Here is a 14,383-nt window from a genome sequence, read left to right on the forward strand (position 1 = left end):
CATGAGCTTTGTAGTGTCTAGCAGCTTTCTGCTTAGCTACTTTCTGCTGTATCATGCTGTGATACTTATTGAATCAAATGTTGACTAACAAAAGTCCAACTTGAAATAAATGCTGAGGAACAGGCATAAAATTTAGTCCAAATTTTGCTGGAATCAAATTTCCATGAAAACATGCCCCTTCCAAAATCCTGCTGCATCTTCCTCACATTTTTCCAGGCAGTTTTGTTAGGTAGTTAAGATCTTAAGGTTGTCCTGGGCTTATAGGTGGCCAGCAGGTATGCTTAAGTGCTTAAGTGCTGGTTTTGAAGATCAACAGTAGTTTTATGTCCAAATTAACAGGAAATATCAGTCCTCTTTTGCTAGGCTTAATTAATTAGCTGCATTATTATTATTATTATTATTATTATTATTATTATTATTATTATTATCATCATCATCATCATCATCATCATCATCATCATCATCATCGTAACATGTTTTCTGGGCTTATTTCCCTTTCACCAGCCTCCACCTCTCCCAAAGCTGACTTTCTTGCTCTAGAATGAGCTCACAGGGAGCTATTAAGCCAAAGTTTGTTTATACTTGATTGGCTTTAACACTTTACTCCATTTGTTCTCTCATCTCACTTCCTCTCTTACTAGAAGCAGGATGGCTCTAATGCAAATATAGTTCAAAGAGCCAGGGAAAAGGGAAAGAGATTCTCCCCATAGCAAATGTCCTCATGCAATACCCACAGAAAAGGGAGAACACTCAAAAACAATCAACCAACCAACCTCAGCAGTGTAATGGAGGCTGAGTGCATGTGTTGTGTATGTTTAGTTGGGGAGGGGACAGGATGAGAGATGCACTTTCAGTCTAAACTTAAACACATGAAATGTGTAGAGGCCCAAGATCAAGCTTGTTCTCCACTTTGGTTTTTCCTTCCCCAAACAACCAGCATATGGGGATTTCTGCAATGGAGAGCTGTCCACACAGTGCACTGCAGAAGATTATAACCAAGGAGATGAGAGCAGGGTGCTGAATTTGGCCTTGCTGTAATGAATCCTTTCTAGGTACTTTTATACATTTTAGAAACGTGTCTATACACCTGTCAAGCACTGGGATATACTGTGGCAAAACTGGATAGCACTTACAGGTAAATTGTTCTTCATAAACAGAAAAACTCCATCTGAACATATCCTACTGAGAATTTAGTCATTGCTTTCCAGTTAACCAACACCAACTGATCATCTGCACGTGGTGGATGCTTTATGGCTGGACTCCTCCCTCAGGCACTGGCTATTACAAAGCCCGAGCATCACCCAAGGACTGCATCCTGTCTTCAAAAGAGGGACACAGTCTTTGTGCCAAAAAAAAATGAACCACAGACCTTCTGCTGGTCCTATCCCGGGAGGAGACTTCAGGCAGTGCAATTTAAGATGACTGGCCCTTCAAAGCCTCACAGATTTCACCAGCTTGGCTCCTTCCAAGTTCCTATAGCTACAGTTTTTCAGCTCTTTTGTAGCTCTGTTTGCTCCCTCCTTGGGTCTGCTCGGCAAATGAGTTATTCAGAGTATTTTCACATAACCAGCTATGTTGTGGTTTATTTATTTGCCTGCTTTCAAATGACAGCAAGCATAATGCAAATGTGATGTATTTTTGAAGGCTGTGTATGTGAAAATGTTTGTGACTTTATTAAGAATCATTTTTTTTTCCAGTGATGGTAATTACCTATAAATTCTTCAAAGTTCAACAATAAGTAACAGAATTCTATTAATGAAAATGTCCTGTCTATGATTGTTAATAATCTTCTATTTAAAAGTGCTTTTTTTTTTTCCCTATTCAGTTTTGAAATTGCTCCTTTTGGTTCAAGTAAGGTTCCATTAGGAATACAGGTAAAACAATCTTTGCAGTTGCACAGTTGCCTCAAAGTCTGATGCAGCTTGCCAAAACTGAGCTGATCTGAAGAGACAAATACAAGAATTTGCTATACAGATTGGCAGTTAAAAAGGAATAAACCAGTCTTGCTTTAACCAGCCTTATTTACCCCGTGATCTAGCTTGCTTTATATTGCTTTATTTTTGCTTCAGTGCAAATTTAACTCCCTGAAAGCTCACCACATGGCCAGCTCAACTCTCAGTGACACCAAAACAGTGATAAACCAGGATTTATGCACTGGTAAAACACAGCAGAGGACATGTATGGGTTTTCTGGACAATGCAGGGTCAAAATGCAGGGAGTTTACAATATATACACCTTTCTGAGAAGTTCTGGGTGGTTGGGAGTTTTTGTCTGCATCCATACATAATTTACTATCCCATCTCCTTGTTGGACAAGCCCAAATTGAGACAAGAAGGGCTAAATAGATGCTGTCTGCCTGAGCTACAGGTTTCAGCTAGATGCCTGGAAGTGGAATATAGCACTCATTAAAAGAAGGCTGAGCTGTTTGCTTGCTACAAATGAAATACTGTGGTATTATGGCAGCCATGGCCGTGGGGCTTTGCTGAACTCTCAGAATATAAAAAGATAAAGGTTATCAAAAGATGTCATAAAAAGAAAATATGACTAGGTCTAGATTAAGGGAGAAAAGAATGAGCTACATTCGTTTTTCTTTTCCACTGCAGTTTGAGAAATGCAATGGGACAAGTCATCTAATTATATACATGCCACACTTGCTGGTCAGACTGCTCAAAAGCATAGGCTTCCAGAAACTGTCATCATTTGAAGCAGCTAATTTCCTCTCACATTTGCAACTAATTCTACTCCTTTTTTTCCTTTTCTTCCCACCACAGTGAGAGTTTGGTAATAGTGGCAATAAATACACACACACATACACATAAACATTAATAATCTAGCACGAGGAGACAAAAAACACAGAGGTGAAAACAGCACAATACTTGTCATCACAAGTGGGGTAAATTGGAGCATGGAGGTGCTTCATCACATTCTGTCTAAATCACAGATGATCTCATGCACTGCTCCACACAGGATAGTGCTGGAGCTCAGAAATGTGATGGTCTCCCTTCCTTCCCCCAGACTTAGTAATATCACTACAGCAACCACCCAGAGAACCTGCTACAGTCAAACTGAGTCCCAGTCTCCAAGGAAGTCTGCAGAAGATGTCTCAGAGCTCAGTAATTAGTAAATAAACAAATAAATCCTGAAACAAAATACAGTGCACAGAGGAGCATTGTGTAATACATGACCAAATTCTTTGCCTCTGCTAGCTTTAGCCATCTGAAGAACACCTAAAACTTAATAATCTGCTCATGAAACAAAAGCCTGAATGCTGAGACCACCAGCAATACTGACATGCAGTACAAAGGGGAAGGGATGGGGAAATGCTGGGATTTCACCGTGTTCTACAAGTCTTTCCTTGTGTTGACTGCAAGGGAGAGACCTGGGGAGGTGCTGCCAGACATCAGCTAACAGCAAGGCAGCAAGTAAGTGCCATCACCAACTCCTGTGGCTCCCAGGGGAAGAGAGAAGTGCAGCAGTATGACCTTGTCCTCACTTCTGCTCCAGCCAGCAAAGCTGAACTGATGTAAAGAGCATGCTACATCCTTAGGAGAGCCACAGAGCTATCACTCTCTTGTAAAATCCTGAGGAGAAATTTTGACTGAATCAATCAGAGTTTCTCCAGGGGCTGCAAAGCAGGCTTTCCATTCCAAAGACTATGGGCTATAAAACAATGGCCTAGCTTTGAATCACCTTTTGAGGTGGTGGTCAAAGGTGTCTTAGAAGATGGAACAGGATTAACAAGGGTGGCTGCTGAATTTGCTCTCTCTGCTATTCATCAGTATTTACACCACACCATTTCTCTCAGCTTCCTTCTCCATCTTTACCTGTCTGGTTTCTCCTGTGCATGTTCTCTGGACATTCATCTTTCTGGGTGACATAACCATTAAAATCTATTTCACTTATAAGTGCCTCTTTTCTTTAATTAGCTTAGTTACCTTTCCTGGACCTTTCATCTGTTGTGACCTTCCACAGATGAGGTAAATACACTAAGCATGTTATTAAAAGGCAAGGGCACAGCATTTAATTAACAAGAAGAATAAGTTTTCAATATTATCCTCTGTACTTTTCCCAATGCCTATTTTTGCTACCCTCACTATGCTTGTTGAAGATATGCTTATTGATTTGTTTGAAATTACTCCTAAATATCTCCCTTGGGAGGTGATACTAATTCTATACATTCTAATTGTGATTTTAAATGTGATTGAAAAGCTTCAATTCTTCCTTTCCCTTCAAAGAGCTCATGTCACAATGGCACAAAATGTAAATTATCTGGCAGTGGTCTGTAGGGAATTATGCCTGCCATGAATTCTCCTTTTTTTCCCCTTTGTTATGATATTTCTATTTTCCCTCCCAATTCTTCCTTGACTTGCTTAACCTAATTAATTTGCATTTCCATCCAGTGTTGAAACTCTCTCATTTGTCTGGGCTTTATGTGTGTCTGCGCACCCATACATACTTGTGTGTGTGTGTGTACACACACTGAACTGTGTTACTATCACTCTAGAGTGTTTCCTATGGCTTCCCAACACCATCCCAGCTTTCATTTGTCAACATAGCCAGTTTCAACCCCGCTCAGCATCAGACTGCTTTCATTTCTGAAGGAATCCAGCACCAACCTTTCACCTGAAAATTATTTACAGGACTTCTGAGCGCAACAGGTTAGAGGAACATAATTAACCCTTTTCAGCTCCAAACTAGTGGCACCAGCCAGGTGTGGTTCACATTGACACTTAATGACTCTATCATTAATGATTTGCTTATTGATTTTTTTTCTTCCTGGTGTTGAAATATCGTTCATTGGTCTGCCATGTCTATGTACTATCTCTACCACCTTCCCCCCTCCTCTTTCTAGTACATTTTTGCCCATCCTCCAGCATCATTGCCATAGATAGTGGCAAGTGATGTATTTTAATAATATTTTAGTTCCTCCATTCTTAAGTTCTTTAGTATTCTATATTAGTTCTGGTGATGCACTATGATTTAATATCTTGCTTTGCCATCACCTCTTTCTTTTTATTCCTCTTACTTCTGACCATTCTTCAGTTTTATCACCTGAAAAAAAAATGTAAAGCCAAGTCAAGCATTTCCTCATCACCCACAACAGAGAAGATACACACTGAGAAATGAAGTTCTGTTAAACCTTTTTGTCCTCTTTATCTTCCATACCGTATCTCTTCTTCTCCTACTGTATCTAAATACTTGAGTAATTACTTGCTTGTTACTCATCTTCTATCAGCTCAGGGTAGTAAGCATTAGTGCATTCACAGGTCTGATTTCCTGTATGCCACCACAATGCTGCTTTGTCCTACAGATAGGTCATGATTTAGTGGCAGCTGCTTCATCTCTGGATCTTCCTTGAGCAAAAACTTCCTACAGAATCCTCCTGGCAGTATTGGCAGTGGTATGTGTAAGTCCAGAGGCAACAGAGAACAGGTACAAGACATATTCATTTTAAAATGACTACAGAGAGTGAGACTTGTAAGTCATTTAATTGCAAGTGATCTCCCCTCATCAATCTTCTTAAGTACAGTCAAAATGTGTTAGCATCCATCTCTTGTTGCATTAGAAACTTTGGGGGAGCAACACTTAGAGAACTTTCAGACCCCACAGATCTTATTGGCAATATGCTATATAAAACCTCTCCTTTCCCAGAGGAGCTTAATTACAGGCTCTCAAGGGAAAAAGGTTGAATGACTTTTTCATCCCAGCCTCAAGTAGGTCATTTCATAAAAAATTGTCCTTCTTAGTCTATACAGAATATTTATTTCTGGAAAAAAAAAAAACCAAACCCAAGCAAACAAACAAAAAGCCCAAAGCCACATGTCTTCACTTGAGGTTAGCTCTAACATAGATCAGATTTATTAAGTAAAATAGCCCCTTAAGTTGAAGACTAACAGATACAACTAAATGGTTCAAACCCTACAATTCAATTTCAACAACCAGCTGTAATCCCTGCAGATGCACATAGTAACTGTCAGGCTTTGCAGCTTGCAGAGTTATTGAATAAGCAGTTAGAAGCCTGTACAACTGTCTGTGATGAAGTTGATCACTAAGAAAAAGCCATTTGCATCCAAGAAGAATGCTCAATGCCATAGCTTGTAGCAAGGCTTTCCTGGGTATTGGCAGTGCCTGCCTGTGTATTTTTTGTTTATAAACCATTAAAAACCCACCTTGCTAGTGGAAACATAAGGTTTTGAGGCTCATCTGTTTAAAAAGATAAAAACCAACAACAATAATCTCAGAAAGCTACAGGATCACTTTCAGTGCTGCTGCAGGACAATGCAAACAACTCTCAGACACCAACTAATATCTCCTGAGTTTTCTAAATTCAAAGAGGCTTCTGGCACATCTAAAATGGCACATACAAGATAAAAACATCTCTTACATCCTGGAAATCTCCACTTATTTGGGGGGCTGTGTTGACCAGAATCAATCTACTCAACAAGGGATGCTCAGTGGTGCATAGGAGGTGCACAATCTGGTATCATCCTCCTGGAAAGTGTTTCCTGCCACTTTGTCTCATGCTTTTTCTCCACATCTACCTTATTCAGATCTCTCTTCAATATCTGTCCCTGCTTGTTTTGTTTCTCTTTTACCGGCAAACTCTCAACAGGCATATCCTGCATACGTACAGGGAAAGATCAGGACATAAATAGCTTCCTTCAGACAAAGCCCCAGCAGCTACTGGTTGCCTCCTTTCAACAGCAGCTCAAAACTCATGGTTCAATGTCAGCCAATTTTAATTTATTTCTGTAGTGTAAAATGAAATTTGAATCACTAACTCCCACATTCATCCAGCACTAGCAGTAGCCCCCTTCCCCCAGAGGCTTGTGTTCGTGGTAAGCCTTCTCTACACAAGGCTTTCTGTGTAGTCTCTACAGAATGTGTTTCCTTCTAGAGCAAGAGCAATGGTGATCACCCTACAAGTTACAGAACAAAACTTTCTCCATTAGAAGATCAGAAAAGGTCCTGTCATGCTGTACTGATATCCATCATCCCATTTTGGCACTAGTCAGCTAGCAAATGCCAGCTCCATTTCCCACTGATCACACAGGTAGGTAGCCACAGAAGCAACATTCAGTACATCTTAAGAAAATCAGGACTGAAGTGCCTGAGATGGAGTCCCCACCATGCTGCACCATGGCTGAATCCAGTGCAGCTTCACTGGTGAGAGGCTGAGGGTAAGACAATGAAGAACCAAGTTCACTATCATCAGCAAAGGTTCACTGCAGCATGAAAATCAAGCTGGGAGGTTTTATTTTGGATCACCAGAAAGAACTGGGCTTCTGAGCTACAAGCCTGGCCTTTACCAGAGGACAGCACTGCATCTGTCATCCTGTCTCATTGCTTGCATGGGATGGATACACCACTAGCAGGTTTCCTTATGGTACTGCTACACTCAGTTTCATGTTTCTAAAGTAACATTAACAGTTTCTAGTTTTACAGAAGTAGACAAGTAAAATGGTCCCTTTTTACAGAATGTGCTGCCTTTGGCTCCTGTGCCTTGGGAGCACTGTAGCTCAACATTGTTACCAAGAGATCTCCGCTTCTCTCTTTCCCTTTCTCTCTCACACACATGGAGATGGTGTCTTGCATATGCCCACTTTAACATTTCTACATTTCAGGACAGAGATATTCTCTTTTTTTCATGAACACTTCACTGAATGCTTGCACTAACTCTTGCCAACTAAACCAGTTCTGTTCCATCTGCTGTGACCATTTTCCAGCACTGTCTGATTCACCAGCATCTCTCCTCACCGCGTCCAGCGGATCTGCAAATGGCAGGGCAGAGGCTGTGGGTAAGAGGAGGAAAGGAAGCCCTGCTGAGGTCTTCAGGAAAATGCAGTGGGCAGTCAAAATGAGATGGACATGGCAGGGCTCAAATAATGCTGCTGAGCCTGGAAGGTGCATTTAACAGGACTGTAAACTACTGCAGAATTGTACCTTGGGATAAATTATAGCTCACCCTCAGCATCACCTTTCCATGGTACTTACTGCCATTATGTGCTGGCAGTTCAGTAGGCTGCAGAGCTACCAATATGTATTTGACAAGCACTTTTATATTTGACAAACACTTTTATATTGATGGCTACAGGAAAAAACAAAAATGGAGAGAAATGCACTGCATATTTTCAGATTGCTACAAAATATCCTAAAATAAAGACCAATTTAAAATATCATTTAAAGCACCACATAGAGGCAATTTATATGGTGACCTGTTTCTTTCCTTCATAAACAAAGTCATGTATATAAAATCAAGCAAACCATAAACTCACATGTCCATCTACTAGCCTACATCACTAACCAACACTAACAAGAGGTGGGCTGGGATACAGCCTGTTCCACAGAGCCGACTGGCCTGTAATTTCAAGCACTAAATCCTGTAATTAGGTTCAGCAGTGCAGCCCTGCACCTGCAGAGAGCCTCACTGGTCTGCTAGTGGCAACCCAGGGTGTACCAGATACTCCTGAAGGATCTGCAGATTTAACTGAACAGCATTTGGGCTTGGCAGTTCATCCTAAGCTTGTAGGTGGAAAATATACCAGAAGACACAGGAAAATTCATACCTTGGCCTTGTGATTTCATTAAAGTAAGTGGAGTCATTCCAAATGGATACTGACATAAAGGCAATCTGACCTTGGCCTTTGAGGTTATCTTCTCTTAGTTTGTTAATACTGTGTAATGTCTGTATTTGAGAGGCATCCTGCAGTCATCTTAGCCCTTCTCTTTTAAAGGAAAGTTCTGCTTAGAATCCAGTGGTACAGCTTGGACCACTGTTTTCTAACTTGTTTTTAACATCATCACTAATTTGAGGAACCATATTTGTGTCTATGGACAACCTCAAGCAAGAGAATGAAAGATGGTGAAAAGAAATTTGTTTTCAAGTTGGCAATCAATAAGCAGTTCCAGTTAAGGAACTGTGCAGAAAATACACACACAAAGGGGGAAAAAAAGAGAGACTCCACCATAAAATTCATGTACATGGCTAGGAAAGATATTACACTACAAATATTAGTTCTATGACTCCTCATGGATTGTGAGTACCAACCATTAAAAGTTTATACTGTCAGCCATTTGGCATATTGCTGGCCTCACCAGGATGCATATAGGAATACCTTACTGTGTGTTGTCCCACTCTGGACTTAAAATGGCTGTTTCACAGGGGATGTTGTTGCCTGGTGACCAAAAGTGCATCTCCTAGGCCACAGAGGGATGTGACCATTCAGAAATTGATTTGTTCCTGTTGCTCTTGAGGAGACCATACCCGTAAAACAGATTAAGCCAGCACATAATCATCTATGCATTCTCCTTTCTGTCATGCTTAAACTTGATATTGAAGACAGGCCTGTGATTTTGAGCTACTTACCAACCAGGCAAGGCAGAAGCAGAATAATACCTCTTGTGCTACTGCCCACAGAATATGAAAGTAGACCAAGCCTCAGCTACCGTGAGACTGCAAGACACCCCTGCTTCAATTAAGTCTGTGTTGTACATCTAGCCTGTTCCAGTGCAACCTCCCAGTTGCTATCAGGCTCTCTTTCTTTCATTAGAATCAAGTAGTTAATTAGCCCCAGCCTGTCCTCTCTCCTTCTCTCTTTCCCTTTAACGCAGCAGTAATGATGTCTAATTACCAGCAGCAGTGGATTACAGCACCATCAGGAGCAAATCTCTCTGGCTGACAGCAAAGCTGAGCAGCAAATCTTAGAGCTTCAAGGAGAGAATAATTCCTAATGAAGTATTTGAATATTTGCCTATTTTTGACCAGCTTGTGACTATAGAGTCCAACTTGTAATTTCATCCACCCTGTTACTGCAGAGGGAGTGCTCATGCTGCCAGCAGTGATTAATTTTAAATTGAAATTACTTTTACCTATGGTGAGATCAAGTGATGGACAAAAAGAGGGAGGAGGGAGAGACTCACAGTTCAGGGATCTGTCACTGTGTGTGGGTCTCGCTGTGAACAGGGCAAATTCAAAAGCATGGGATAGCAAAGAGAGAGGGGGAAAAAAACCTCAAACCAACAAACCCAAACAATAAGCCAGTGGGGATGTTTCTTAATGGTCATAAATTAATAAACTCATAAATAATTACTAAGAGTTAAGGAAATTAGTATAGGCTTTTAAGGCTTATCAACAATTGCTACCTGATGAAAATCCCCCTGTAACTTATTATTCCTGTCTAGATGAAATCCTAGGCCTCTGGAAGTCAATAGGAGCTTTGTCACTAGGTTCTTTCTGGGCCAGGGGCTGCATCCCTACTCTGTCAGAACACTTCTGAGCTTCTGGCAACCTGGCAGGCACTGTCCCTGCCCTGACAACAGAACTTACAAACCACTGCCACCCTATGGGTCTTCTTAAATACTCCTCTGCCTTTTGTCATGGGATAGTGACACCAGACTTATGGCTTTAGGAAGAGGGAAGCATTTGATTCTCAGGGCTGAATGTTGTATGAGAATGCTGAGTATCACCTTTACTCATTTATCTTGGACAGCAGATTTGTGTTGGCCAACAGGAAGAAATTTTACCTACATGCAAGACCTTTTCTCTAAGGGTTTATGTGTCATTGTTCATGTACAGATATTCAGGAACTGCTCACAGATAGGTCATGCTGACTTTCCTTTCTTGATTTTATTAGCAGGCATCCTTATTTTATTAGTGTGCCTGCTTGGCTGCTTATGCTATCTAAAGGCAGTTGCTTCTATATGAATATAAATACCTATATAGGGATATAGAGACATTCACAATTGAAAGCATGATTCCCCCAAATGAACAAAGGTAAGACCAACAAGGCTCTCAATCTATGGCTGAAATTGCGGGGGGGGGGGGGGGGGGGGGAAGGAAAAAAGTTGATTATTTGATCCAAAAATAAAACAGAAGAAGGGGATGTGAGGTGGGACTTCAGGCAAAGGAGAGAGAGAACAGACAAGCTGATCATCACTGAGTCTTGTGTTTCAGAAGCCCAGAACAGTACTTAATTCTTGAATTCCATTGTGTAAAATTAAGGTTAATCTTTTTATTTAGTAGTGTGCTCAGTGCCATTTTTAAAACCAATGGATTTGCTTGCAGTTTTGAACTGGCAGTGGAAAGGGCAGTCTTAGGAATAACCAACTGATCTTGCCTATTGGCTCTCCAAAATTATTTCAATGAGCAGAAAAGATATTAAAGATACTGACCTAATGGGAGAACTCTGCTTCAAACAACATTTGTGTTAGAAATGTTATCTACAGGACCCTCTGGGTCAGCAGTGAGCCGTCAGTCATCAGAAATTTGCCCAATAACCTGAATCTGTAGGCAGACCTAGAACACTCTGGTAAATAAAAACCATCAAGAGGAAACAAACTCCAACCATCAAGAGGAAACAAACTCCAACCATCAAGAGGAAGCAAACTCCAACCATCAAGAGGAAACAAATTCCAACCATCAAGAGGAAACAAACTCCATCCAGAGCTTCTCTTTCACTTTCAAGCTTCATATTTGTCAACTCCTTACAGTTATTTCCCCACCTCTACCTCCTCAAAGCCATGACAGCACTGATGACAAGGGGGCAAAATAGAAGCCAGCCCCTGGGAATGCCCAGGTTTGTGACTTCAGCGAGGCAGAGCAGCAGATTTCCCCGGCATCCTACGTCACAACCCAACCCAGAATACTTTCCAAGAAGCCCCCTTTGCTGCGCCACCCAGCAACCTTCCCGTTAGGACAGAATAAGCTGCCAGTCCTCGGGAAGAAAAAAAAAAAAAGGAGGAGAGAATATTGCTCATCCGAGCCAAATGCCCAGGCAGGAATATTTTTAATTGCCGGGTTTCCTTTCTCAGCTTCCCCTCCCCACCCGCCCCACGCACACAGACAAAAGAAGCTTAGCTTTCGTGACCCGGAGCATAAGTAAGAATAATGATACATTAAGAGAGTTCAATAGGCAAAACCTACTTGCAGCCAACAGTCCCCATCTTCTCAAATAGGGAAATGTGTCGCTTCTCCCACCACCGAGCAGAGCAGCTCCCCCGCTGCCCGCCCTGCGCCGGGCTCGGCGGCTGCTGCCGGGGGATGCTGCTGCCGGGGGATGCTGCTGCCGGGGATGCTGCTGCCGGGGATGCTGCTGCCGGGGGATGCTGCCCTGGCAGCGCATCACGCCGAGCTTTAGGTCTTATGGCTGCGATCTCAGCAAGAGGAACAGAAATGCAGCCCTCCTCCGGGCATGCGGAACCCCCTCTCCCTTTGTTGAGCATCCTTCTCTCCCCGCCACCACTACAACCGCAGCTGCCGCTTCCCTTCGCCAGCCCGGGCACGTTCGTGCCTCTCGGTGGCTCCGGGGCTCCAGGGCTAACAATTAAAATAATAAAAATAATGTAAAAAAAAATAAAATAAAAAACAACCGACCGATATCCCGGGGAAACACCCGCGCCCCCACCCCCCCCCACCCCCCCAAATCACCGGCGGGCGCCTCGCCTGGCTTTGTGCCAGGCAGGCTCTATCCCCCCAGCCCCCCACCCCCACCCCAGTGCGCTACTGATCGGCCCCGCCGGCGGCGGGGGGCCGCTGCCCTGGGCGGCGGGGCCCGGCACAATGGCCGGAGCGGCGGCGGCGGGACAATAGCCCACCCCGCACACCCGCCGCGGTGGCCCGGGCTAGGGGGGGAACACACACGGGGAGGAGAACGACACCGAGCCGGCTGGGTGTGTTGTGCGCACGATCGCTTTAAATAAAGGGAGCCACAAAGACCTAGGCGGTGTATAATGTGACAGGCAAACGCAACATGGTGATGATGACTTGGGGGAAGAGGGAGGAAGGAGCCAACTGTGGCTGCGGCTCCCCCTGTGCCTCTCGCTCCCGGAGCGGGCTGCAGCGGCCGACATAGAACAAGGAAGACAATTCTCTACTAACCGTGGTTTTGACTGGCACGTACAGCACTTGCTTCCCTCCTCCAGCACCACCACTGACCTCGTCCGAGTTGCCGAGCTGGAAGCCTTTAGATTTGACCCAGAATTTGAATTTGGCATTATCCGTGGAGCTCGACTCGGAGCCGTTCAGGAGCTGGACGATCCGGTCGTATTTTTTACGGGTCACCGTCTTGGTTTTTCCTGAGTCCCCGTAAGTCCTGAGGCACCAGTCTTGAAACTGGCGGTACATGTCCCGGTCGCTGCTCTCCATAATCTCCTAGTACACACTCGCACACATGCACACGCCGGGGCGCACACACACACACACACACAGACGGCCGGACGGCCGGACAGACAGGCACACACCGACACACCGACACACCGACACACGCACACGCCGCCCCGAAGCGGGCCGGGGTGCGGGGCTGGGCCGCCCCGCCGCACTTTGCACCTGTTCACCCAGCGCTCATGAAAAATGCATCCAGCTCCGAGCGGAGCGAAGGAGGTCCCGGAGCAGGCAGATCCCAGCGGGGATTTTTTTTTTTTGGGGGTGGTTTGTTTTTTTTTTTTTTCTGTTGTGGTGCTGGGAGGTGGGGGGGGAGGGGGGGGAAGGGGGAATAGGGGGGGCCGGGAGGGGGATGGGTGAAGGGGGGGCAGCGATCAATTCAATAGTGTGGCAATGTTCTCCTTCATGATTTTTTTTTCACAGGAGGCAAAACGGGTCTGGTGAAGGCTCCTCTTATCCTTCCACTGTACGTGATCAGTCTCTTTAATAATTGTGCGAGGCAGGACTATCCCACTGGCTCCAGCAGCGTCTTACCCGGAGAGGGTTCGGGCAGATAAATAATTAAAATCCAATCCCTCGGCTTAGCGAAGAGAAAAGAAAATATTGACTCGGATCCTTCTTCTGTTCCATACATCAGCTGCACCCGGATTCACTCTGGATAGTGCAGGTGTAAGGGGGGGAAAAAAAAAAAGATAGAGAATGAAGGGATAAAAAGCGCCCCCTCCTCCGCCCCGGCAGCCCTGGGCTGCCTTCTGGAAGGGCTCTGGCTCTGTCCTGGAGGGCTGTGCCTCTCCTGAAGCCGCCTCGCCGCGCAGGATGGAGGAAGCACTGAAGGGCAAACTGGTCTCTTTGCTCCCCCTTTATTCCACGGCTGGGCAGCTTCGCTTTAGATATCCCCGCTCCGGGCATGAAGGTACTGAAAAGAAAGAAAGTTCTTACCTGCTATTTTCTAAGCCTAATATATCCGATCCGCATTTTAAGTATCTATTTTTTAATTAAAAAATAGAAATTAAAACGAACAGTCTGTGAGCATCTCACTTCCTCATATTCAGTCCCACTGAATTTCCAGATACCCTTTGAGGAATTTTCCTCTATTTACTGAGCGATCCCAGCAGATGATGGAGAAAGAATAAAAATAAAACCAAAACCGAACCACTAAAGCAGCTCTATAGGAGCCAGGCTCGGATACTGGACGAGAGGAGAGCGAGCTCAGTCCCAGGAGGA

The 14,383-nt window shown here is 43.9% G+C and overlaps 1 protein-coding gene across 3 annotated transcripts in view; it reads right to left on the minus strand.

The window, feature by feature from the left end:
- NOL4 (nucleolar protein 4) overlaps nucleotides 1-13,972 on the minus strand; it is a 181,327-nt gene extending 167,355 nt beyond the window's left edge. For 2 of the 3 annotated variants that reach the window (XM_068158772.1, XM_068158770.1), the window contains exon 1: nucleotides 12,878-13,972. In XM_068158772.1, coding sequence (XP_068014873.1) covers nucleotides 12,878-13,144 — 267 coding nt within the window. In that variant the 5' untranslated portion in view covers nucleotides 13,145-13,972. The remainder of the gene's footprint in view (nucleotides 1-12,877) is intronic. The other variant, XM_068158771.1, reaches the window with a different exon arrangement.
- Between the last annotated feature and the right edge of the window lie 411 nt (nucleotides 13,973-14,383).

This window comes from Melanerpes formicivorus, unplaced genomic scaffold, assembly GCF_026170545.1.
Source record: "Melanerpes formicivorus ecotype bairdi unplaced genomic scaffold, bMelFor1.0.p_v2 SCAF_42, whole genome shotgun sequence".
Lineage (NCBI taxonomy): Eukaryota > Metazoa > Chordata > Aves > Piciformes > Picidae > Melanerpes > Melanerpes formicivorus.